Below are 27,609 nucleotides of genomic sequence, written 5' to 3'. Positions count from 1 at the left end.
CATCTGAGAGCGCAGCTGACGCAGGGAAACAACAGTAGTCTCTCAGTCGCCTGTTGCTCCAACTAGTTATCCAGACAACCCGTTGCAGGTCAGGAGTTACGAACAGACTCACACTCTCCGCTCGTTCACATAACATTAACACATTATCGAAACGGTAGCGTGTTTTTAAATGCCCCGTTTTACTCGTTACGTCAGGACTTTGAAACAATGCGGCTAAGTGTTGTTCGGCCGACTCTCTGAGATGGAGAAAACCTCAGCAGAAGATGACTGCGTGGATTCAGGAGCCGAAACTGGAGGGTGAGTGAAGCAGAACTCATACTGAGGTGTGACAGATCCGGAATTCAAATCCATCATTGTTTTTGTCTCACAGCTAATGGCTTCTCAACATCTACCTATCAACCTTTGGAATTCCCATATTCATATAGCCTATTCTGGCTTTTGATGTAAGATGTAATTTTAAGAATCTTTAACTGGGTTATTGAACTTTATTGTGGATACAAATCATATTTCTAAGCAGAGTGTTTTATATCTCTCCAAACATGTCTGTTTGCATAATTTTAGCGACAAGAGTTATACCTTGTCAGATAAGGAAAACAACATTAAATTGACAATTTTTTAAATGAAGTTTAGTGGCACCCACCGGTTTTAACTGAATGTGTGTAGACACTTTATATTATAGGAAAAGCCACTATTATACTTATCAATCTGGATTATAATAAGTTAGATACCTAGTTATCATAGTCAACCATTGGATGTACTAAACCTTGTTATAAGTCTATTGTTAAACAGTTTTCAGAGCAAGACACTATTTTAAACCAAATTCATTAAATATTAGACCAAAGTCATATTATTCTTGGATTGCACCCCTTTGCAAATAACCAATGCTTGATAAGGACATATGGAGGAGGTGTAATCCTAATTCTTCAGTGGAAAGTTCAGTCTTAATCACCAACTCATTTGTTAATGAGAGTCCAGCCACATGCTGCTGTAGATGGAGCTTAATTCAAGAATGCTTTGACAATAGAGAGTTAAATGACTCATTGTGTTGTTCACTCTGTTTTCAGCCCTTAAACAAAGATGCGCCTCAGTTTCACCTGCGGTATGTCACTGCTGGATGTGGCTTTGTTGTTGTAGAGAAGGACTTGTGTTTGTGTTTTAGTGAGAGACCCCACATGACCCATAACTCCTTTAGAGACATCGTCTTCAGTCTCTCCAAATGTGACTCAATACCCCTCCAGGTAGTTGTTTACAAGCACAATTTGACCAGTTTCTGTTTCTTTTTGTTTTCTTATAAGTCTAACTGTGTCTTTATACCTCTTCAAGGGGTCGTTGTGGAATAAAGAAAAGAGAGAACAATGTATTTTTTTAAGAATTATATCAATATTACCCAACCTCTTAGTTCCCCTATAGAAATTAGATTTGTTTTCAGTAGCCTGTGTAGATTTAGGGGTTTCTTAATTGTTATACATATGTATTTATTAATCAAGGACAATGCTCAGTATTGACATTAATGGAGCCAATTTTCATTCGTAGTCCCTGAGAAGATGAAAGAGAAAAGCAGCCAAACAACATTCAGAGCACATATGTATAACAGAAAACAAACAACCTTATAAAACCTTATACAAAAGTCATATAGAACGTACATCAAAAAAGCTTATAACTCCATAACAACAGACGTTACACAAGTCGACGCAGCTTTCAGACCAGTTTTGTTCTCTTTATCCGCGTGCATCAGTGCCCCTGTTGTCAGAGTAACATGGGACCAGGCAATTTCATTAGCTGTGAACTGGAACAAAACAACACGATGTGTGTGAGAGAAGCATGTTTCATGGGAAAAACCGAATAAAAAGAAGAGAAAAAAAAAGGAAAGAAATAAAGCAGGAGATACATCTGTAGAAAGCGCTGGTGTGAGAGGAAAAGCAGTGACGTCCAGCTGATAACCACAGAGCTGCTCCCTCCATCAGCTCACATCCTCCATCCTCCTCTGCCTCACTTCCTGCTCAGCTCCCACATCCACTGTTCTCCTCACCTCTGACAGTCTCTGCCTTCACCACTCCTCCAATCACAGCTCACAGTGGCCTTACTGTGCTCAGACAATAACATTGGGCTCTGTGGTGTGCAGGTATTTTTTAATGCGCTCAAGTCATCAGGTCCACATTAACTCAAACCCTTACTAGAACCTCAAAATCCTGTTGCAAATTATTACATTAAAATCACAAAGAATTGTTCCTATAATACCTTAATATAATTAATTAGTGCCAAATGGTTAATAGCCAAAAATGTGGATGACCACTTAATCATTTACATCACTTATCAATTCTGTATCAATGTAAATTGATTATCTTGGATGCTAGTTGGACAGTCGATTATCTTGTGATATTTAATTTTTGTCAGTACTGGCCTGTCCTAAATGCCTTTATGGAGACGACAGAATCTGTGGCTTATAATGTATCAGGTGATTTAGGTGTTTAAAGCTGCACAAATCAATAGTTTTATGTTAACAGTGGGTCAGACTATGTGTAATGTTTGCTTTCCAGCATATTTACTGTTTGGTTCAGTCTCATCAACCTTGGGTCTCCAGGAGCAGCAGGCGGCTGTTTTCAGCAAACAAGTTCCGATTAACCCACTTTACACGACCTGCCCAACACCAAACAGCACACAGACAAAGTTAGGGACTCGCTGGCGAACACCGAGGAACACTAGCAGCTAATGAACCTGATATTTCTCTCAGGAGTTGGTAGAGACCAAACCAGAGCTGAAAGAGACTAGAGAGTACTGGACTTACATTCATTAGGTAGCCAGAAACATGGCTTCAAACGAATGGTTATGTGCTCTGTATCTGCTGGACGAATTAAGGTGATAATATATTAGTGTTGAGTTTATAGATTCCCCCTCAGCTGGCCAAAAAAAGGATTAATGCAGCATTAAGTTTACTTGACAATAAATCTCTTATAATCGTGTGAATAATGACTGTCCTGGTGGAAGTAGCATGACAGTCTTATAGTCTTCAAGAGGTCGGGTTGAATGGTTAGGCATACAAAGAATGTGATTTCACGTTCCATCTCCTACTATCAATCAGCACTGGTTTCTTTTAAACCATGACTTTCCCAAATATAACTAAAGCTCATGTAGAGGTGGCACGCCTTAAAATGTTGTTATGTGTGACTCTCCATCTTCATCCTCCTGTTCTCTTCCTCCATCCCACCTCTCCCTTCCTGCCTCTCCCTCCCCTGATCGAATCAGAGACACCTGAATCTGTCCAGCTCTCCGTACACGTCAAACGAGCCCCTACAAGACGCACCCCAGGTCACTCTGCAGTCAGACCTTGTGTGCATGACCGGGCTGCTGCCTGTCTTCGTTTCACTTTTGCGTTTGTGGTCTTTGGGTGGAGATGAAGCGAGGCAGCGCGGCCAGACTGGGAACGCCAAGTGAGATGCTAACCGGCGCTGCTGGGGGAATCCTGCCAAACACACACACCCAAGGGAGCCGTCAAAACAGAGGCGCGACTGCACACGCTAGTACCTCCAACTCTACAAAGAGTCATAAACCTTGAGAAGAAAGATTTTCTCATCTTTTTTTCCACATTCAGTCATTTTCTCTCTCTGTGCATGAGGGGACATGTCGATGAGTTTCACTGTCATTTTGCTGGAACCTTCCGGTCGTTTATGATCTGCTCTTTATATTTGTCTTTTCATTCGCTACCGACGCCAACATTTCCCCCTCTGCACTTCCCTCATCATCTTTGCCTTTTACCTTTCTCTGCTCACCTCTGCTTCCTCCCACATTCCCATCCATTCCTCATCTCTACGCTGCTAATGCTATCTAGTTAGATTGATAACCCCCTGCTGCAGGAAACAGACTCTCTCCTCTGTTTCCTGCTGTCCTGTCGCTCCGGAGGCATTCGTTTAGAGGCGGACTCACAGTGAGGGTCACAGTGTGTGGGGGAACAGTCTTCTCTGGTTGTCAGCTGACTCCTGCGGGACTAATATTCTCAGGTTGTGTCGTACACATGTGAGCTGAAGTTTCACGGATAGTTCAGGGAATTAGAACATGTAGGATGCAGGTTAGCTCTTCAATCAGTGTCATTGTATATGGGCATACACGCCTCTTGAATGTTTCAGGTACACATATTTGTGTAATTGCACAAATTGGCTTTTTTTTCTCTAATCTATGGAGATCACATTAGCAGAAATCTGATTCTGCTTCTCTCCCAGTTTGAAGATGGGAGCTTTAGATTAGACCCGTCTGAATGAGAATGTGTGTGTGCCAAGAAGTGGAAGTAAGACTCTTTATGATAAAGAGTTTAAGAGTTAGATTAAAAGATAAATACTACTCTCATGTCAGTAAGTTAAGTATGGCGCTGAAGCCAGGATATGATTAGCCTAGCTTAGCATAAAGGTCAGAAGCATGGGAAGCCTGACTGTGCTATTCCTTGACAAACAATCTCTTTTCTCACCATAAAAAACACCAACTGTTGTCATGTTTCTGTTTGTGTACGGATTAAAGAAACAAGATGTTGTACGTTGTGGTTAAATGCTGAGTTGGTAGCTGTGTGTTTTCCCCTTGGACAGAGCCATCCTAGCTGTGTACTCTTTGTGCTAAGCTAGGCTAATTCCCTCCTGACTCTAGCCCTGTGTTTATGTTGCATTCACACAACATCAGCAGAATGGGGAACACTGTAAGACCTCCAGTTGTTCTGACTGCAGAGTGTTTACATTATTAGCCTATTATTGTGCTTTCTTCATAGTCACGTGATTTGAATAACATAAATTACCTACTTTTGCAGTGTTACTGTGTATAACTTTGTTTTAAATTAGCTGAATCCGTTGTATGAGTAGCTGTAAGTGTTTGTTGAACTATTCTGTAGTTCTTTTCACCAAATGGGAGATATTGTCGCTGTCCAAAATACCTGATATAGGCAGCAGCAGCAGCAGCAGCAGTACTACAAACAGTATTACAAACAGTACTTGAGTGAATGTCCCTGTGTTTTATCCCTTCAGACAGAAACCGCAGTAAAATGTCTGAGTGCATTTTTGGTGACCTTTCCAGTTGGACCTCTTCTACTATTTAGCCAGATGTCAGCACTTTATTTGAAATAGGAGTGTGTCTTCCTGTAAATCATGTTGATTGCACTTCATGCTGTAATATAAACTCCTGTCTCCTCTCTCTGTTTCTTGTCCCACCCACCCCCTCGCTCTGTGTCCACACCGCCTCTGTCGTCTCTGTTTTTGTCTCTTTTCTGTCGTCCACTGCAGGTCTGATTACAGTCCCTTGTCCTCAACAAGCAGTAAGTAAACCAATGGCGACTCAAAGCATTGCTAACAGTGACTCACACACACTCACAGGCTCAGGCTCATGCCCACGACTTTATCTCCCTAATACACACTGACAAAATAAATCCACAAACAGGGGAGGATTGTGTTTGTGTGTGTGTGTGTGTGTGTGTGTGTGCATGGGTGTTTATTGGTCCTTAAAGCCTAAAGCAGATTTTAGGGAGGATTCTTTGTATGGTAATAACAAGCTGCTTGACTGATTATGTGGTTCCTCTGTCCACATTAGTGCATTTAAATACTGATCATTCAAGTCATTTTTCAAGCAAATATGTCGGTAAGAAATAGTTGTTTTCAGCCTCTCAAATGTTAAGATCTTCTGTGTTTTCTATCATTGTAAACTGAATATTTTTGTTTTAAACTTTTGGCCAAAACAAAACAACAAAACGAGACATTTGAAGCTGTCAACTTGATTTCTGAGAAACTGGAACGGATATTATTCACTATTTTCTGACATTTTATAGACTAAATGATTCATCAATTAATCGATCATACTGGATATAGTCGATCGTTAGCAATGACAGGAAAATTAAAAGTAAAAAAAAAGGTCAAAACACAAGTGAAAGCTTTGGGAAGGATGAACACTTCACATGATTACCCCAGTACAAACTGAGGACTGTTTCTTCTTAGTGAGCTTTTAAAAAATTAACAAAAACAAAACAATACATTTTGATAATACATTTATAATACATTTGTTAAAGTAAAATTTTCCCCTAAGGATTTTCAGCTTTCCGTGCATCAACACATCATACACAACACTTCCAGCACATCCATTAACCTTATTCATCAAAATTCAAATGAATTGTTTTTGAAGTTTATTGGATATGTTGTATATATCATTAGGCCATTAGTTACAGATCGGCTACTTCATATTGCTTTTATGTGTCTCAGTGTGTGTGTAGTTTTGTGTGAATGTGTGTGTGATAGTGAAGATCTGTGTTTGCAGAGGTCACAACCTCTGCAAACACACTGGCTGCCAGGTCTCTAGCCCTTTCACAATGGGAGGATTATATCCAATATTAGCCCATTAATCTGGTCTACAGGAAGCTGCATTATCCCACCCGCACCACACCCGCAAGTCAGGAAATATAGGACCACATACACACACACACATACACACACACACACAGACACACACATTGAGAGATTCAGCAGTGTCTGGTTTGGTCTTTCCCCTCATGTTTCCTGTGTCATTGCTGTATCAGATGAGCTTCTGCCCACTATTGTCTCTGTCACTACTGGAGGTCAGAGTGGGAACAAAACGTGCACTGGCACAGACAACACAAAAGGAAAGCCTGACCGCAATCAGAGAGACACGACAGTTACTAAAGCTACTGTACTCGAGGTCGTCACGTGATTTAAGCCTCCACTCCAAAGCAATGGAGGTGAAAGGAACTTTATTTGTCCTCCTCACAACGCTGAAAAATAATTACATTTAAAACCTTAAAGCGACTTCTCCAGAAACAATGATCCAGTCACTGGATGGTCCTCATAGTACACAGTTGGTCATTTTTATATGCAGTATTTCTTTTAATAGAAAGTAGTTCCAGTGAAAACTGTTGACTATATGGTTTGTGGATAATCCAAACAATCCACATTCCTGCTGGAATTTAAATGTGACTTTAAATGGCAGAGCAACATTCACCTGTGTTGTTTTGTGAAGGAGGTAGAAACCGTTGAGATACAAACTTTATCTCTAAAACACGGCACATACAAAACAGTCTTTTTTTTGTCATTTGGATGATATCTTTACCCTTTATATTTTGAGAATCTATGTTTAAAATGGGCCTAACCACTGACCTTGAAAAGATTTATGACAATTTGAACAAAATCTTTGGACATTGCCCTTTTCCTGCAGTAGGAGGCTGTGGTATCACTGCAGTAATACACCCTGAGGTGTCCCGATGTACAGACTGTCAGACTTACTGAACAACTGTTGCATTTTCAGCTTTTTTATTTTGTCTCATCAGGACATCTCGTCATGTAGTGACACTTTGTTGTAGTAACTTTTTCCCACGCCTGTGGTCTCGTGCATGCCAGTTCATCTTATTATTATCTTCTTCTTGATGGATTGTGCTCCTTCCGCAGATCTCAGTGCTGAGTGGCTGAATCTGCTCCTAAATGCCTTCAGAGCTTTCATTAATCATTTTCTGCTGCAGCATCTGAAACGTTTGCCCTAAAGGAAAAGATGAGACTCCAAATTACTAAAGGGCTGGGTGACTTACTGTGTGTCAAGCATTTATTGCCCACCAGGGAGTTATGTGTTGCATGAGGGACCTTGACAAAATAAACAAAAAAGTGAAAGTTTTAAGAACATGGTTTAATCAACGGCAACGTTTAATCAACACTGATGATCTCTGAAATTACTGAAAGTCTGTTTTTTTGTCTAATACTAGTTGTGATAGTCAGTATTAGACTATGAGGAAATATACACATCCCACAGACAGACAGATAAAGTGAAAGCAGCTGAGTTGATTTGTTAAAAGGACGGGGGAGGTGGAAACAAATTGCTGTGGTGACAGATTTTCCAAAGATGTGAAAGGAGAAAATCCTCATCTGTCTGCACAGCTCTGTGTGTGGCTGCCTGTTTTTGTCCTCAGTGTGTGTGTGTGCTTATTCATGCATGTGTGTGCGCACTGATGTGTTCATTTCAAAGGTGCATGCAGCATCAGTCGCCCTCCTTGTCTGCAGCCTCCACAGACGTATATTTAGGTTCTCGTGTAGGAGCATACTATATGTTTATACAGGTGGTCTTAACCCCTGACCTTTGACCTCAACTGAGACCAGCTATAAGCCCCCCTGCAGACTGATATGCCTAACCACCAACATCAGTCTGACCAAGGTTACACTGTAAGAACAAAAAAACATGACAAATATTCTGTCTTGCTTGTATCAAGACTGAACGTGTGGCATGTTTTCACCAAATTTCAACATGCAATTTGCAGTTTGCATGATGAGATAATTTCCTCCCCCTTCACTTTGACATAAAAATGTGTTTGTAAAATGTGATGCTGCGATCTGCGTGTAAACAGTTCCAGCTACAGGGCCCTGGGTTTCTGTGGTGGTAAATAAGTGCCAGCCCTGGACCTGACATAGATGTCACTACAGACAAGCTACTAGAATTTTAAAGATTAAAAAAGAAGCAATTAACTTTATTCTGTCTTGATCCACCATGCAGACAACGAGACTCAAGTTCTTGAAGCAGCATCTTATACTACTTAAGTGCCTTGTTAAGATGTGGTGTGTAAAGGCTCGGGGTGGATTAACAGAGATCAAATCTTTAACAAAGATTTTTATCTAGTTTAAGACGTTTATAAAGCTAAAACATGAACTTCTATCAGGTTACAAACCTCAGTTGCAAGGACAGTATTAGACTATCTTAGACAGGCAGCAAGACTGTGTCATAACAACTCCTACTATATTCAAAATGTAGTGCAAGATTAAAGATTATCTCACTTACTCACTGTGTATTTCTGACATTAGTAGAGTTTTGAATTTATGTGTAGTCTTTAATCAATGCAAAGGCTTGTGCGATATTTTTATCACTCAGACTAAACGTGGAAACTTTAACTGCATGGATTTCATGCAACAGCAGTGACGTGATGTTGAAAAATGCTTCTCGTAATCCTTCCTCTCTGCTGTCTGCAGCTGGTGTGTGCAGCATCTTTGAGCTTTCAATAGAAGGTAAATAGGTTTTGATTCAAGAGGCTTCAAGTGAGCCCCACCCCAAACGCTTAATCACACAACCTCACTTTCTATTGGTCACAGCAGATGAGTGTCCATTCAGCCAGAGTGACCTGAGACCTTGCCCCTAATGGTTTTCTCCATGCGTGTGTGTGTGTGTGTGTGTGTGTGTGTGCGTACATATATGTAAGACAGAGGGGGTCGGCTGTCAGAGTAATGAATGCTTTTAGGCCAGACGGGGGGAGTTTTAAACTGCACAGAGGTCAGACTGTAACAGAGTAGACACACACATACAAATATACTAACAGAGATGTAAACAGACTTAAGAAAGACATGCATGATTTGTCACACTTGAATGCCTGAAAAATATACTGTCAATATATTTATTACGAGCAGATGTAGGCTCATGAAAATTTATACCATAGCTTGTATCCAGAAGAGAAAAAACCTTGGATAAAGGATTAAAAGAAAACATGAGACAGATTGAGGGGATCCAACTTTTTGCAGGTAATGTTAAGCAAAACAAAGACTGTGAACATATTTCTTCCCTAGAAAGGGATGAGGAAGGAAAGGAAGATGAAACAGTGAATAAAAATAAATGTGCCTCAGCATGCTGAACAGTTCAGCGAGTCAGGATAGGATTGATAGTGGTCTAACAAAAGAACTAGGAGTCACAGGTTGACGTTGACGTATTTTCAGGGATCAGTCTGTCACCAGCAGATGTTCGCTCGATGAGACAAAGACACACATGTGTGTGTATGAGTCAAGCAGCGAACTCCAGGGCTGAACAGTGAAGCCAACACAGAAGAGCCAAAAAACTGCAGTTCCTGAAATGGCCACTTGAGGGTGGCTCCAAAAGCGAGTCAACCCCCATAGACTCTGATGTTAAAATGTCCAACTGTACAGCAAACATGTTTACAGCCTGGTTAAAAAAAGAAAGAAAACGGTTTTGGTGTCTTTAGCTAATTTCCCATTTAAAGTTTATTAAAGTTGATATTTGAGGGCGTGTCACTTTGAGTGACAGGTGGGTGAGCGTACGCTTGCCACAAAGCGGGTTAGGTCAGGCACTGCCACTGCTGACGGTGGAGCAGCTCACTCTGTCAAAACCACTCTTCAGAAACGTCACGGAGGGAAACGTCCATCTTTATTTACAGTCTATATGAGTAAACGTATAAATGTATTGAATCTTTAGTGCATGAGGAAGCAGTTTGAATCTGGTGTACTCTGCCAGGGGGAATGAAAGCCACTGTACAGAGAGGTGTTTACAGAGAGTGAATACATTGAATGGCCATTTCTACTGGTTGTAAATAGTATCACTAATGGGGTTAGTACATTGATCACCAGCATGAAAAAAAGTTCAAGTACAGTATACCAAGTGTTTGAAAACTATGTCTGTCTCGGGTCACGTTAATCATTTTTGTTGTGGTGAAACAAACGTCAAACACTTGGCCTGCCTGTGCATCCACTGATGCCAGAGGCCCCCGCTATTGTTATTCAGCTCAGACAGGCAGCAGATTAGCAGAAGCAGGAACACATGTGCATGTATGCAACTCGCTCTCAACTCCACTCTTTAAAATGTGTACATGACCCGCCCAGTTGTGTTTCGGCTGCTGGATCAAATGTTTACTAGTGAAAGTGCAGGAGCCTGTAAAAGTTTTACTTCCTTCCCTCAAATAATTTCAGGTTTCTGTGGTTTTAACTTGGCAATTAGAATTGATATCTTCCCTGCAGGCACGCAGTTGGTCACCAGCATCGTTAGACATTAATATTTGGTTGGATGTAGGTTGTGACGTCAGGTGACCAAAGTTTGATGTCAGGACAATGTCCAATGCCGATGTCAATATGACGTAGAGTACTGACGACAGCTGATGTTGATATTTTGTTGGTTTCAGGTTGTGTTGTTAAGTGATTAAAATCCAACATCTTCCAAATGTCTCATGCCAACTCCATCCTGACATAAAACACAGGCTTTCTAGTCGTGAGCAAAACCCAACATCTGCTAAACATCACAATGCCAATTAGCCAATGTTGATTTTCATTTCCAGCCAAAAATGTAACGTCTTTCTGACGTTACGTTGATGTCCGGTGCCTGCTGGGTTTGTAGAGGCCATAGCCCAAACTTGCGGATGCGTTTTTTTAGGGAGGCGCACATCAGCTACAGCTACATGCATAGGCCCTGAAGCTACACCGTCACCCCTCGACGCATAATTATAAATTTAGCTCGAGAATGTGTCTGACATCACATGTGAGTCCTATCTCACACTTTATTTCTGCACGTCCTCGTGTGTAACAAAGAGTGTGGTGTATGTTACACCTTCAACTGGTTAAAGGGGGATCTGAGCGTTCGCTCCCTCTTTGCCCTTCATCAGCACAGACTCGTATTCACACTCAGACTCTGGGGAAGATGACGCACTTGTCTCTGTTAGAAGGACAGCGCTGAGTATCCCTTTACATGCCAAACCACTTACAGTGAAGCCAGCCAAGGTGCTTTCAGCATAGCCAATTAGCCAATTTAAATAGCACCTGATGGATCAAGGACCACCCGTAACACACACACACACACAAACACACACACACACACATGCACACACGCACGCTGCCAGTGCTTTCTGCCTAGCTGAATGTAGCATATAGAGCCAGGCTCTGCTATAAGGCAGCTTGGATTAAGTGTTACCAAATGTGCGTCCTCCAAAATGAGGTTTGGACCATGAGGCCAAGATCTCAGCTAAATATGCTGCAGTCGGCTGTTTGTTAATAGTTTAATTGAAGCAGTGCTGTCTGTCAGCCTTGTTGTGGGCCTTTCATGATGTGTGAGCTCACTGAGTGCATATTCAGTGCAGTATGTAAGTCGTTGCACAGTGAAACATGTTTTGTTGTTTTGGCTCGGCACCACAGCGACCTGGGTTTGAAATGAAACAATGACTATAATGTAGACGTTTGAGGTTTTCACAGGTTCACTTGGTTCCTCGTACTGAAGACCCGACCTGGGTGCGAACAGGACCACAGTTGGGTCAGGTTCAATTTCTATTCAGTCTAATGAGAAGTTTAATTGTATTGCAGTTGGTCTCTCGTCTGTGTGTCAGTATATCTGATCCAAGTGATCAGTGCATCGTCATCATCTACTCTTTTCAAACATGGCTGCTTATTAAATTAAATTCCAGTGTTTTCTCTGTCTTCACAGGTCATCCACATTTTGTTTTGTTCGGACCAAGTCTGAATGTCTGGGGGTCGCTTTTAGATTGGGTGCCTTTGTTTTTCTTTCATTTACGCAGAGCAGGTTTGTGCTGGTTCTAAATGTTTAACCAATGAAGATCTCAAGTTGAGGTGGTGATATTCACCTTTAATTTGTGGGTGTTTATCTGTATCAAATGAACAATGCAAACTGTAGCCCTCTTTATACATAGTCCTCCAATTTTAGGGGACAAAAAAGATACAGGGTGTCTTCCCTGATGATGCAGCCGTCCTCAACTCTGCTCTGGTCTCCTCAAGAATATTGTACCACCGGCCATGAAAAAACTCCTTGTTTTGTGTGTTTAGGGACCGTGTATAAAATGTCCTACACTGTTCAGCCATTATAGATGTGAACATCCTCAAACACCCTGAGAGCTAAAAGTACTTCCAGAGCGTACTGCATGTTTATGTTTGAGTGACGTAGACATTAATAGGGTCACGGCATCAACACCTCTTCAGCTCCTCAAGCCAGACTGCCATCTCCCAGGTCTGTCTGGACGGTGAAGATCACATGACATGCATGAGCTTGGACTAGCTCGTGTTGACTGGCTCCTCACAAAGCCTCTGTTCTAATCTTTCCCCAACAACAGTCTGCCGTAACTCATCTAATCTATGTAATCCTTAAATTTAAAACAAACAGCGGTTTAAAGCCAAGGAGAGTGGCTCCACATTACGGTCTGATTGCTTTTATCTCCTGTGAAACTTCAGGGTTGGCGGCGTTCACATACAGACCCCTTTGTATGTTTTCCTCTGGGACAGGAAGTCGGCAATTCCCTTGATTTTCAGGCGCTGCTTATGCTGCACTTAAAGAGTGATATCAAGCAAAAAATACCAAGCCACATCGTTTTGTGTCTTCAACACGACAGAGCAAACAAGCGTGTTTGCTTGAATTGTGTCATAATATGCAGTGTAATTTAAGACTGTAATTATGTGCAGAAATGCATACTTGCAGTTTTCTTCATGTGTATTGAACTCAAGGGCGTAGATTTGTTCTCAACATTGGTAGGGACGCAACAGCCCCACCACCCCTCCAAAACAAAGCAAATGGCTTTTTAGTGGTGTCAACCAAACAGCTTATTAACATATAAGATCTGAATATGCATTCAGAAAAGCCCATATGCAAATGTAATGTATGTACATTTGTTGATTTTCCATATATGAAATATATGTACATATGAAGCAAAATCATATATCATATAGTGACATATATGTCCAGCTCATAGAAACATGTATTTTAGCATGTCAGTTTATATTATAGACATATGTTAGATACATATATATCAATCCCAAAGCCTGTCAGTGTATGTTCATATTATATATGTAAATATCAAAGATAGATATGTATGTTTAAGTTATTGAGAGAATCATATACAAACATCTTTAATTAGCACGTTGTTTTAATAAAACTGCATGTTACTATGAGTATTTCATTAATGTTATGAACTTATATCTTCATATATCCAGAGGATGTATATATCTTATAATAATATATCCTCTCATGGGTGACACATATGGTAACATCACTCTTGATATAGTGACAGATATGTCATATATGTGTCATAAGTCATAGTATAGTAATGGCACAATAAAATGTCATAATTTAGTAAGACATAAAAAGTCATTGTTTTGTAAGGCATAATATCGTCATTAATGAAAATGTCTACACACAGTAACACACCAGGACTAGGATTTGAACCCAAAACCTTCTCACTGTGAGGCCATAGTTATAACCATTATTCTACCAAGCCAGCCAGTATGTCTTTCATAATATATAAGGCATGAGAACGTCATAGTGTAGCAAGGCATAAAAATGTAAAAGAAAAACGTGATAGTATAGTAAGGCATAAAAGTGTTATAGTACAGTAAGACAAAAAAGTCATACATTCTGTCATTGTGTTACTTATGGATGGATTTATAGTGAAAATAAATTATTCCCCTTTTTCTGGGAACCCCAGGAACATTCAAAGACCCCTGGGGGTCCCTGGACCCCACTTTGAGAACAAATGCACATATACATCCGTGTCCCACACAGATAATTTACATAGGAGACTTAGAAAAGGTGACTTGGCACCATCTGAATCAGAGCTAAACGTCTGTGTGTTTAACTCTTTGAAATAATAAGCAGTTAAGGTTTTACTGAACTTACAGAACTTTATATTAGAGTCAAGACTTTACATTTTAATTTCCTTGGCACCACTCTAACTGACGTACGAGTGTTGGACTTTACATCTTTCTTTCTCTCTCTCTTCTCTTTTTACCAGACGACAAAAAAGGGGGCCCCCATCTTGAATTTCCTCCTTCAGTTGTTTTGACTTTAGAGGGCCAAGCTAGCTAAAGCAGTGACTGCAGTGCTTATACACTCACACCCACACACACAAAACACACTCTGAGGCCTTCGTCGAGTTTTCGCTGCTAATCACTCTCATATGTGCAGGGGCCACTGGAAGGCGTGTTGTTTTATCTCACGTCATCATCTGCGCGTATGGCTGCGAGCATGTGTTGCCGGTTAACACTTAAACACGGCGCGAAGGTAAGAGCCTTGGAGAATTAGAAACGACAGGCCTTTCTGTAAAGGAGCAAATAGATTTTGTGTGTGTCCAGGACGGTCGTGCACACGCATGATTGTGTATGCGGTCAGCCGAGTCAGAACATCAGCATCAGCTTGAAGACTCGAGTGGATTAAGAGCTTAGAGACACACTCCTCCAGAGCTTTACACACAAACCCCCTTCATTCCCTTCACAGGATCGGGGTGACTTAATCTCTAATTTATTCCTCTCGGTGCCAGCTCCCCACGAACCCTTATTGCTAAAGGAACGCCTCGGACTGAACATACAAGGTACTGAGTTGTATCAAAAAAAAATACAACTCAGTACGTCATCTATTTGGCTACTGAGTGACTTTTAAGTTCTATTTGTAACGATGCATCTGTGAATCTTCTCAAGTTTTAGTATTTAATAAAGATAAAGGCGAGCTATAGTGACAGGTTACTTTGTCCACGCTGTTTATATCAATAAGAGACGGCTCAACAACAGAAACACCTCTCTGTAGTTCAACAGCACAACAAACTGCAGCCTCCAAATTGATCATGAAGTTGAATGAACAAAAGCTGAACATCATAACCGTCATGAAGGTCGGATTTATTGCAGAACTGTTGTAATAGACTGCATTAGTGTTAGGTAGGTGTACCTAATAAACTGGCAGCTGAGTTTATTTTAAAAGGAGTCCAATTAACAGAATCAAGACATGACGCAGAAATGCAGCAGCATCACTGGATGATTTTGATGATGTTATTCCATGGAAGATTTTAAATGCTTAAATACAAACAAATCAAACAAAGAAGTAAAGTGAAATGCAAATACAATACAAATTGCCATGTGTATTGTCTTTTTACGTATGCAGTTTTCTTCAACATAATTGAATGAAAACATATGTTAAGAGGAGGCTGGAGGGACTAAAGACCAAAAATAAAGTTTGGACTCAAACGCTTGGTTATATAACACTCTTGTTAGGCCTTTTATCTCCTCTGAAAAAACAGATGTAAGCTTCTCTGTTTACATGTTAGCTGTAGTTGCAAAAGTAATAGGAACACAGGAAATGCCAAAGTTTCTAAGTGAGGTATGACAGACTGATAATCTCACATACTGATGATCTTAGATTCAAAATCAGTATTCTGTTGAGGGATAAGGAAAGATGCAGCACAGACACAGCAGTAAGTTTACTGTTCATTAATTACAGCACAAACAGCCTATAAAGTTATATAATTATTATTCACGTTTTTGCAGAAAAATATAATGTCATTGTGGATCTCCCATGGATGCTTACATGTATTTTGATTGGCCAGTTCAGTGCATTAAAATGAATCAAATGAGTGAGGGAGCTGATTTCATGTACTGGTCAGCTAGTAACCAAAAAGATTCGTATAGTTCATTTAGTCTGCACATGTGGATTTAGATATGTGTGATGTGATAGAGCTCTTAAAGCAGGAATATCTAATTGGATCCCAGTCATATGCACGTGCTTCAAACAGTAGTTTGGGTCTAGATGTGAGATGCCAAAGAGATAGATAATGATTCTAATGCGATCAGGCAGAAGTGAACGGGTGTGTGTGTGTGGCCTCGATCCAGACCCAAACTTAGATTGTTATTTAATCCCTGTGTCAATTTAGTTACTGATATCCCAAGAACTTTGGATAAATACAGACATGAGATAAAGAAGTAGCGCTGGAGAGAGGTGGGGAAAGAAAAGCGATGGAGACAAAACACGTGAACACATGGTAAAAAATAGACAAATTAAAAAAGAGTGGAATGGAAATAAAACTGTAAGAGCATGAAACTGAGATGTTTGGACAGGAAGGAAGAGTTATGATGAAAGATGTTTTGAGCCAAAGCTGGAGTAACTCATTATATCTCCTAATTTGCCGCTCCGTTTGCTTTATTGTTTATCGTCAGTTCTAATGTGGCAGAACTTGGACAAAGATCTCTGTTGCTTTTCGGCTCATTTGTGGTTCTGACTCCTGAGTGACCGTGAGAGCTGAGTGCAGTCAAAGTCAGTGCAGAGAAATCAGGCCGTCTGTGTGACAGTACAATGTGCTGTACAGTAAATACCCTTAAAGATCCCTATCATCCCTGTGTTTGCCTCTTGATGCCAGCCACATGTCAGGGAGACAGACATTGATTCTAATGGGATCAGGCAGACGTTAATGAACATGGGGCTCTCTCTCTGTCTGTGTGTGTGTGTGTGTATGTGTGTGTGTGTGTGTGTGTGTGTGTGTGTGTGTGTGTGTGTGTGTGTGTGCGCGTGCATGTGTGTGTGTGTGTGTGTTTCTGGGGCAGGTCGTCTGTGCCCTGGCATACAGCTTAAACCTGCAGTGGATTTGTTTTTATCTCTGCTGTCTTTATCTCGTTAGACGAACTGAGCCACATAAGGACACTTTGTGTTGGAGCTGAAGTTTGACGGCATTTGATCGAATCAGAATCCGATGTGTGATCTGCTTATTGAATCCGCTTCCTTTGAAATCACCTTATCCAGTCTATTTACAGTTTAGTTTCTAAGAATTTTAGGTTGTAAATAAAGTCAGGCCACATCATTTTTCTGTAGGGATATTGTCCATCACAAATAAGTCATGAAAACAGACTGTGGAAATAAATATCATCCTGATTTTACATATTGTCATTTTTCTGTTTTGGTCTATTCTGTATGCACCGCAGCTATTGCATGTGTACCTGTCTGGGAAGAGGTATTCCTCCTCTGTTGAGGTTTCTTCCATTGTTTTCCCCATTAAAGAGCTTTTTAGGGGCAGGTTCTTTATGCAAATCCAGGGTCTATTTATTTCAAAGGTTCCACGTCTGAAAGTTTGTAGTTGTTTTCATTTGTACGGTAGAAGCCACAAATACACACAATATACACTCCTAATGGTCTCAACTGGAGGCTGGAAATGTTGCCAAACAAAATTAGATCAAGGTGAAGACAACATCTGATTTGTTGCCATCGGTTCAACCTGTTCAGACGTTCAAGGGCGTTGTGAGAACATCCTTATCCAAACATGTTCAACCTCATCTCAACCAAGTTGGAGAATGAAACTCAACTTAATCTAGACACCCAAGTTTATGAGTGTAGATCTATATAACAATATTATACTAAACTAAGAAGTGGTCATCACACTTTGGTTTCATGAAACCTTTGTTAAAAAATATTTAAAATGTATTGCAGTGTAAATCCTGTCTTGTGTATGATTCTGGATCCTGAGCTGACTGTGTTGTCACTCCTCTAATGGCCACCTCTTAGCAATGTTTCACTGTAACCTAATCTTAACATTTAGTAAATGTCACCTCTCTGGTCAAGCAGAAACTGTCCTTTTGCAAAGGCCAGCAGGACTCATGAGACAGAACCTGTCCCTGTTAGGCCTCTCTGTTTCATGGAGGGATTCTGGCAACACTCAAACAGTCTGCTGTGCCAGGGACAAGAAGTCTGTGTGTCCTTTCCCAAACTGCCTCAAAGCACAAATGAAATGGGACAAATCCCCAGAGAAGTCAGATAAAGACCCGTAGGAAAAGTGCTCAGAAAAGAAAGAATGAGAAAACATGGAGATAAGAGGAGATACTGTTTGAGTGTGTAACATGTAAGAATGAAAACACTGGCTAAGTATGACCGCAGTTTGGGAACATGTCAGCGGCGGTTCTGCAGCACCTGTGCCAGGGTGCCGAGCTTTTCTAGGTCAGGGGTTCAGGAGGCGGCTACACCTGAATGCATCGCTCCTGCTGCGGTCTGGAACATTCCTCCGGGCTTCAGTAATGACCTCCTAATGGCACTAATGATCCTCCACAGAGGAGCCCTGCTCCACATGGGTCTGATGTGGAGGAGGGAGGAGGAGGGAGGATGTGAGGGGGAGAAAGGTAAACATTGAAATTGGGAGAAAGATGGAGTTAGTTGTGGATGAGTGAAATGGAGAAGGACGGGAGCGAGAGTTCTGTGGGAAGAGGGAAGGAGGTGTGGGGGGGGGGGGACCTTGAACAAAGAGGTAAACAAAAGAAAGCAGGAGAAAGACAGAGGGAAAGTGAAATGTACATACATACATGTATTTGATGCAGGAAACTGGAGTTTGCATCCAGTCATAGACCTACAATTAATGTTTGCTCTTCATCACAACCTTACCTTCACCTTCACTGTTTTACCTACCTAACCTCGAGCATCCCTTAACCAGAGTTTCTTTGCCATAACCGGGATCTTTTCCTAACCTTAACTATTCCCTAGTTGCCATTCACAGATACTTCAGTAAGAAATCATTTTAAAAATATTGATATTGAATGTCAAACTACATTGTAACTGAACCTGATGTAGAGTTTTGTTTACGGGAGATAGGGTTTGAAAAAAGCATCAGCAAGAGGGATTTTATGAGAAGCATATGAGCCTGTTGTCTGACCGTACACACGTCCTTTAGCTTCTTTCTTTGTTTGCCTGTAACAATTTCTACTTAAAAAAAATGATTTTGTCTTCTCTTCCCCATGTTTTCCTCACCCCATTTCTCCTCTTGCCCTCTCCCCCCTCTCTTTTTCTTGTCTTGATGATGTTGTATGTGGAGGTGAGTTATCCATGGGCGAGCTCCAGGATCCCTTCCTTGTCAGTGTCCATCTCATCGCCGACCCCGGCCAGGGCAAGTTCCTGCAGCATGCTGCCGACGCTGTGCTGGCGTGGGTTCACCCTGAGCTGCAGCTCTTCAGAGTCTCAGAGCGGGCCTCGGTCTCCCAGCGGCCCTGGCCCAAGCACCATCCAAACAGCAGCCTGACAGCGGCATGCCAGCCGGCCTTAGCCGTCATCGTCTTCCTCCAGGAGGCATATGGTGGCGAGGAGCAGATACTGATGCTGCACCGCGCTCTGCAGAGGCCGCCCTGGCGATACCACCACACTGAAAAAGTCAGCAACGGCCGGCGGATGTTACCCCTGACACCGTGCAGTCAGGACTTTTTCACTCTGTCTCCTGGAACCCCGCTCTGGGCCGTGCGACAGGTGCATTATGGGAAAGAAATAGTGCGATTTACTGTTTATTGCCGACATGAAAATTATGTCGACATGGTGCGGCTGTACAAGCTGCTGCTTCAGCGGAGGGTGGCGCAGAAGAAGGAGGACTTTTGCTTCTTTGTGGTGTACTCCAACCCAGACATGGAGATCCAGTTGTCATTTAAGAGGCTCCCGCGAGGTCAGGGTCCACTGGTGCTGGAGTCGGCCGTGATGGAGGTGAGGGTACGGGACGTCGGAGCGCTGGTGCCCCTGCTGCCACACCCCTGCAGCCCAATCAGTGAGGTCCGCTGGCAGACGGAGGACTACGATGGAAATAAGATCCTCCTGCAGGTGAGAGTAGTATCAAAAAAATGACATCATTTACCAACTGTACGTGCACGTATGTTACCCAGGTTACACTGATGACCTCCAGTGTTAGTTAGTTCAGGATATTCAAAGAACAACTTATTTGATTTCAATTAAATTTGATGAAAACGTGGCCTTTTGTAAAGCACTTTACATTTTGGCTCATATTTCCTGAAATATAAATTGTATCATTCCCCTGGCTCAAGACTAATCTGTCAGTATCTAGTATTTCCCAGAATTGAAATAAGTTTTATCTGTAAAGCTCTAAAAGTAACGAGCTCACACAGCAGTAAAAGAAGCATCAAGTCCCTTTAATCCCTCCATCATCCAGATTGATTAAAATTTGCATGCTGACGATTACACAACAATCTGTGCTGCTGTAAGTGTGTGCGATTGAATACGCACTCTCACATAAAGTGGTCCTTGTTTGGAGGGTATCAGTTTCAGAGGGGATGTGTGTCCAGGCAGCGGGAGGTAAATCTTTTTGAAAGTTCAATCCGATTAACCTGCAGTCCATTACTGGGATTGGAACAGTGCTGAGGGAAACAATAAGCTGATCTGTCATGACAATGGACCATATGCATGATGCCTAACTGCCACCTGGCCTGAGGTCATGTGCTCCTGTGACTTGCCGCGGCATTACACCCTGTCAGTGACACAGCGATGTGGTTGGCAGGCAGAGTAGCATGTGATCAGCCTTTGATGTCTGTAACAACTTATAAATATGTGTATACCATGAAGTTTCATTATGTGACGGGCCGCTGGCTCTGGATTCCCCACTGTAGTTTCAGAGTTTCCCAACATAAGAACATTGGATAATTTAACAATATAATATGTTAATCTTATGACCATCAGTTGTTGTCATAACTGTGACAGTTTTATATCTGTTTGTTGTGGCGGATGAATTTAAATCCAATGAAAATAAGGCATCCAATTTCTTTTTTTTTTTAACACAATCAGTTCAAAGAAGTTGAAAGAAGTTTTTTGTTTTTTGCTAAAGAATTGTGATCAAGATATTCGCTGCGCAAGACGTTTCACATCTAACAGATCATTGTAAGTTCTCTCTCTGGCGGACAAACTGTCAAATACTACCACTACAAATGTATCTTTGGCATCTGCACACTGCAATTTCTTGATACTTATCAGACAAAATATCTGCCAGTATAACATAATATCAGTTCGGCCAATTTATTGTTCAGGCTCTAAATACTGCAATACCCATGAGTTTCAGTCTGCTGTGGAGAAGCAGCCAGTCACAGGCGTGAATCCAAGCTGTACCAAATTCAGAGCACTTACGGAACATGAACTAAAGTGCACTATACTTTTTTTGCATTCATCCACCACTGATCCAGAATCTGATCTGAAAGGGAACTGATTTAAACCGCAGACTGTTTTGTCAACTTGTAATTTGTAGCTTCAACCTTCCATTAGCATTGCACAACGCAGAATTTCTAAGCGCTATGATTGGATGTTCCTTTCTTAACTTCTGTCCCTCGGTTTTATGTCTACAGGCTTGTACCGTTCACTTTTTATCGGAGGCTTTTTATTTTCTTACACAGCTGCTCATCTTTTTTTAATTGATGGTTGAACTCATTGTCCACCCAAGAGTGCTCCAGCTGTCAGTCATCTAACCTTGTCTTGTCTGTGGGATGGGAACAACAAAAATGCAACTTGGCGATATGCTGTTGTAGCCTATTATAGAATCCAAGGTTGCAACTAATGCCAATTCGCATTATCAGTTTAAATCCCCATTATTTTCTTGGATTTGTCTCAGCATCAGAAAATAGTGAATAATTCCCATTGTAAATTCCCAGCCTTCAAATGTCGTGTTTTGTTTGACCAACAGTCCAACACTGAGATATTCAGTTAACTGCCTCATATGACAAAGAACATCGGAAAAACGTTTCATTTTAGCAACTGGAAAAAGGGAATGTTCCGCATTTTTGTTGAAAAATGACTGAAACAATGATTAATCAATCAGTCGCTCGACAGAAAATGAATCAGCTATTTTGACATTATGATATTGTATTTGATCGATTAATGTTTTATTTATTCTTCTTAATTTTTATAGAGAATATTCCCAACATTAACTGGATACAGCTCCTCATATAAAATGATTTGCTCGGTTATGGACTGTATGGATTTCTCACTATTCCCTGATATTTTATCGACCAAACAACTAATCAATTAATCAAGAACATTATAGACGGAATTATTTGATTATGAAAATCGTTAACAGCAGCCCTAGGTGCAGATTAATATTCTGTTGACCTACTAATCAAATAATCAGCTAATCGTTTCAGCTTTAATGGGATCAAAGCTTTGGAAACCACCACCAACCAGCCACAACCAAACTGCTGAGCAGATGAAGAACAAGTTTATTAACTGAAATCACACATTTTCTTGCTCCTGCAGTATTGCGTAGTTGAGGATAAGTGTTCAGTTGTGCTGTTTTTGGCAGGCTGAGGTCAGATCTCCGGCTGACCGGGCTTATCCCAAGATGACTAAAGCTCACAAGAGTAAGGGTCTGATCATCGGCATGTCAACAACCTCATTACCCAGCACCCCCTGCTGCGGCTCCTCACCAGCACTGTAGCATGTTGTCCCCATGGAAAACTGGACAGATCCTGTCATGTCACGTTAGCAGACAGAGGCACACACGCTTTCATCCGAACATGCACAGTTTTAGTAAATAACGAATGTGCAGTGGCCCTGCAGCATCTCTGGGATAACGGCAAACACACACACACACACACACTTGTTCTGCTTCGGCCTCCTTCAAGTGTCATTTAGTTTGAAATTACAACACTCACTGCCTACTTCATTCCTGTACGGGAGAGAGAAGTGTGCAGCTGTACAACCGCATCTTGGCTCAGAGCGCAGGAGAGCGTCGGAAGAAGAAAGACGAAGTGAAGAAGAAAGTGAGAGAAAGATAAACAGGAGGAAGTCGACTGAGAACAGAAACGGAGGGGAAAGGTGGTTTAGAAAAGAACCGACTTTGAGACATTGAGCAGAGAGAGGGGAAAACAGTTGGGCTTTGTTACACACACACACACACACACACACACACACACACACACACACACACACACACAAACACACGCACACAGACACAGACAAACAAACACTAGTTTTAAACTAATGATTTCGTAAATCAGGTTGCACTGTTAAAGTAGTAGGCACACAAGATATTGGTTTATGCTAACCAAGTTGACGTTATTTACTCATTTAGTCAAATGTAACGGGCATAATTCTTTTGTTATTTCATGTAAACTGTTCTATTTTCAAAATGTAATTTAAAATATTTAAGATTTACTTTATTATCAAACTGTGTTTTATCAAGTCTCAGGACAGATATGTCGACTGTTTCTTCATTCTGAACGTGATACAATAGCAAGCTAATTTAGTTTAGCTTGTTTAGCTAAGTCAGTTTTGTTAATTGGTTCAGTCAGCTACACCTGAAAGTTACTGGGTGAACATATTCAGTAACAACTTACCTCTGCAAATTACTTTGTGTGGTGCAGCAGGTTTAAACTTAGTGATGTGTAAAATTCAATTAAGTAAACACTTATGCTAAGTTTGAACAGCTGGTGCAACCGGCTCCGGTTTACTTGGATTACAAAAAACTGATTTTCTGACTGATTCATCTCTAGCCATGTGGTGAGGTTTTCACAGACAGTCCAGACCATAAGTATTTGGACAGTTACTTATTTTTTTGTTCTTCGTGCTCTTTGCTTCAATAGGAAATTTAAATAAAGGTTTCAAGAAAATAAGACGTTTAGGACTCAGTTACAAGAAGGAGTTACAGGCCCAAGGGATTAAAAGAAACAGACAAGAAGTTATATATACATATATATCTGCTACATTTGGGTGGATCTCCGTGAATTGATTCATGTAATCAATTAATCATATAGCCTATAAAATGTTCAAAAATGGTGAAAAATGTCCAACAGAATTTCCCAGCACCCAAAGTCACATCTTACATGACAACAATCTAAATTTAATATAAAACAAAGGAAAACCAGCAAATGTTTCATTTATTTCTGTATTAATTTCTCAAATAATGAATTGGGGATAAGTGTATATTTGTATTCAAGCCTTTATGATGAGTAGGAACAGAGACATCAGTTGTTCCCTGCACCGACTTTAGTCTGACAGGAGCATATGGTAAATCACAGTTCAACTCTTGTTCTCAGGGCATTTAAAGTTCTGCTTCCATGATATTTATTGTTGTTGAATCTGAACATATGGAAATCTGCAAAACTCCCCTCCATCCCCGCATGCACTTGGAAATAATTGTCTTGAGGCTGCCGTGTGGAAAGTTATTGCTTCTGCTTGTATTGTTTGGTTGGAAAGCCGGATGACGGAGCAGACATTAGAACAGAAACGTGGAGAAACTATCAGCGTCTCGAGGGGGAGGGGCCTGTGCACGTCAACTAACGGGGAAGGAAAACATAGACGAGAAACTGAACTGACAGAGCAATGAAATGAAATCGGCTGCAGCTGCCTTACATGTTAAAAACAAGAACATTTTCACATTTATGTCAGAGGATCATTGCTTCATACATTTACAGACCTGTGACTTTGTGGATGGTAATAACACTGCGGCTCTGTGTTGTACAGTTTTGACGATACTTTGGTCCATAAACAAAGGTGTGATACGCATGGGGCTCCTCTGGACGCTAATGACTCCTCCAGCTGCTGGCGTGATTCATAAAGTGGCCAGGCTGAGAACAGGGGGCATGCTGGGGCCTTTGTTCACCCCGGGGTTCCCTTGTACTCCTTCCTCTATCGCCCTGCTGGCTGGACGTAGCGTGAGGAGTGCTTGGTTGCATGAGAGCCCACGGAGGGACGTTAATGGTCTTGAGTATGCACCTCTTTCCTTTGTTTCCCCTGTGACCTCATATTTCACTACATCTACAGAACATACAAGCTGTGCTCTCTTGCACCGCGGCAGTTCTCTTTTTACAAACATGCAAAATATTCTTATCAAACTGCTATTTCAACAGGTCAAGAATGAACCTCCGAGCTCAAGCAAAATATTGTGTCATCTTGAGAAGTGTGCTAGAATCAAAAAACCATGGGGAAATCCCGAAATCTGAACTTTAAACAAGCAAAACTAGCAAATTAAACTTCAGAAATTCAAGATAAAGGTTCTTGAAACAGGACAAACCTGCGGGAGATTGGGGACATGGAATCCAAGTGGGACATGTTTGTTCAAAGCCCCCATTGCCAACGCAGCTGCCCTGAGTTGTAGCCAGAAGGTTGTGTTGGTGTCTTGTTATGGTAGCAACCAAAGAATGGAGGAGGATTGTTAGGCTGAAACAAGGTCTTTTCAGTCCTGAAGGCCTTGGTGGTGTATGATGCAAGGGACACTTTGAGGAACTCCTGAACCCAACTGGCAACCTCTCTGTGTGGGAAGGCTTGGGAGGTACATCTCAGTTCCCTCGTTTGATCAGTCCTTGCTCCACCTGGGAATTCTTCATTCATCTTGAAGGGCATCCCAAATCTTAAATTTTTGCTCTCGGGAGCGGGGACGTGTTCTCTAAGGAGCCATGAGCAAGGATGCAAAAGCAGATTTCACCTAAGATGACAATTCAGAGGAGAGGACATCTCATTTCTCTAAAAACATATTTCCAAGTTTCCTCTCTCCTTGTATCTCTCTTCGCATCTTCAGTGGGAGGGACTAAGGTGGCAAGGAAAAGACACAGATGAGGAAAACGTTAATGCGGTTAAGGGAATTGAGGTTTACCCCCCCCCCCCCTCAGAGCTTCACCCTGACACATGAGAGGCTCTGGAGACTGTTGGACTGTCTTGGCAGATTATTTGTGTGTTGCATGTGTGTGTCACAGCGTTTCTGTTTTGCTTTTATGCATACAGTTGCACGCATGTAAGAGTGGTCTGATTCTTGAAGCAAAGCCATCTAGTGTTCTCTTCAAGGATGTGTGGGATGAATATGATAATACGCTGCTCAGACTTGTTCTTGTCAGCTGTAATTACGTTCCACCTCTCAATCACCACCACCATCGCTCTGATTATCAGGCTCTAAGCTCTTGCTAAAAATAGTTTGAATATCTTACAAAAAAAACATCAAGACTAGTTTCCTTGTAACAAGTTTAATAGTGTATTTCAAATGGTGATTTGCACATTTTTTGTATCTCCCATAAGATCAAATTAGATTTAATCAACCTAAAATGAGCTATTCTGACTTCTCTGGTAAAACTGTCTCATATCAGTAAAGTTAAATTCTACAATATAAATCCTCATTGATTTCCTTTTCTTTCCTGTTCAGGTTCAACGTGCACATTTCAAACACAGACACGATCCCTGCCACTTATCATCCAGTGTCACCGAATCAGCCTCGGCTCCATCCACCTTCACCCGCAGCGCCTCCTCTTACAGGAACCGCCGTTATCATCACCGAGTGACATCCCATCCCAGAGCGCACCAGACCTCCCACATCTCCCTCCCTCTGGCCTGCGAGGAGCAGGATGAGCAGGAGCAGTGGCCTGAGCGGCACCACCCTGACAGCTGGAGGACCCAGTGGAGGGGCCACCAGTCCGGGTCCCTCTTCTCTCTACCCAACGTTGGCTCAGCCAGCTCCCGCTCCACCTGCTCCTCTCCTGGACCTTCCCCCAGCCCCCATTACAGGAGTCACTCCCTTAACAGGCGCTCCTCCCTCATCCCGCCCTTCCGGCTCAACGTGGATGCTCTGGTTGGGGCAGAGGAGACGGATGTGGACACAGGGAACAAAGTGAAACCAGTCGGCAATGTGGACCTTACAGTGGTGTCTGCCTACATCAATTCCAGCCTGCCACAGATTTGTCGGCCGTTATCGGCACCACCCGAAGACATCGGACCCTCCCTCTCACCTGGCATCCCAGAGAACACCTACAAGGCAGCCACACTGAGCCGGATCCCACACAGCTTCTCCACCAGCAGCACTCCCTCTACTTTCCTGGGGTCATGCCCCCAGAGCACCGGTGTGACCACAAGTGCGGCTCCATCCCTGAGCGATGTCTCCATGAACCAGTCTGACAGCTGCAGCGTTATTAGTGCACCAATTGAAGAGGCGGACAAGGCAGAAGAAGAAGAGGACCAAGAATTCTACATTTGATTGACGCAGTCTCACCAGTAATGACTTGTCTTCAGGACTTGCACCGTCAAAACGGCTCCACTCTGCGCTCTGGTGTTTGAGAGTAAAACTACAGGCCAGTGTCAGTATAAACTGGAGCACAGCACAAACTGTATTTAATGTTCTTGTTTATTTGTGAATGTTGCTTTTTTTTTGCATGTAGATTCAAGCTTTGTAAATGTCAGGTCATATAAGTAAATGAAGTTACACATTTAAAGGATCAATCACATAACTGTGTACAGATTCACTATTCAATAAAATTATTTCCCTCTCAAGTGTGTTACACACCGTTACTATAAGGAAACTTACCAACATTCATTCTCCATTTTATTTACCTGTAGGTGTTTAATCAAAAAAGTAGTGTTGGT

At 41.7% G+C, this 27,609-nt stretch overlaps 1 protein-coding gene across 1 annotated transcript; it reads left to right on the top strand.

Moving 5' to 3' along the window:
• Positions 1–78: 78 nt before the first annotated feature.
• Positions 79–27,441, top strand: fam124a (family with sequence similarity 124 member A). Its single transcript, XM_022740916.1, has 4 exons — positions 79–297; positions 5,256–5,287; positions 19,325–20,091; positions 26,399–27,441. Exons 1-4 carry the CDS (start codon positions 242–244, stop codon positions 27,221–27,223), a joined length of 1,680 nt encoding a protein of 559 aa, XP_022596637.1. The 5' UTR covers positions 79–241; the 3' UTR covers positions 27,224–27,441.
• Positions 27,442–27,609: the final 168 nt, after the last annotated feature.

This window comes from Seriola dumerili, unplaced genomic scaffold, assembly GCF_002260705.1.
Source record: "Seriola dumerili isolate Sdu_G_001 unplaced genomic scaffold, Sdu_1.0 BDQW01000052.1, whole genome shotgun sequence".
Taxonomy (NCBI): Eukaryota; Metazoa; Chordata; class Actinopteri; order Carangiformes; family Carangidae; genus Seriola; species Seriola dumerili.
Note: the sequence above shows the minus strand (reverse complement) of the source record. Positions and strands in the feature narration are given on the sequence as shown.

Coding starts and splice junctions, on each gene's coding strand:
- fam124a (XM_022740916.1), top strand. CDS start 242: ATGGAGAAAACCTCAGCAGAAGATGACTGCGTGGATTCAGGAGCCGAA. Junction 298..5,255: donor TCAGGAGCCGAAACTGGAGG/GTGAGTGAAGCA, acceptor CGTCCACTGCAG/GTCTGATTACAGTCCCTTGT. Junction 5,288..19,324: donor TCCCTTGTCCTCAACAAGCA/GTAAGTAAACCA, acceptor TTGTATGTGGAG/GTGAGTTATCCATGGGCGAG.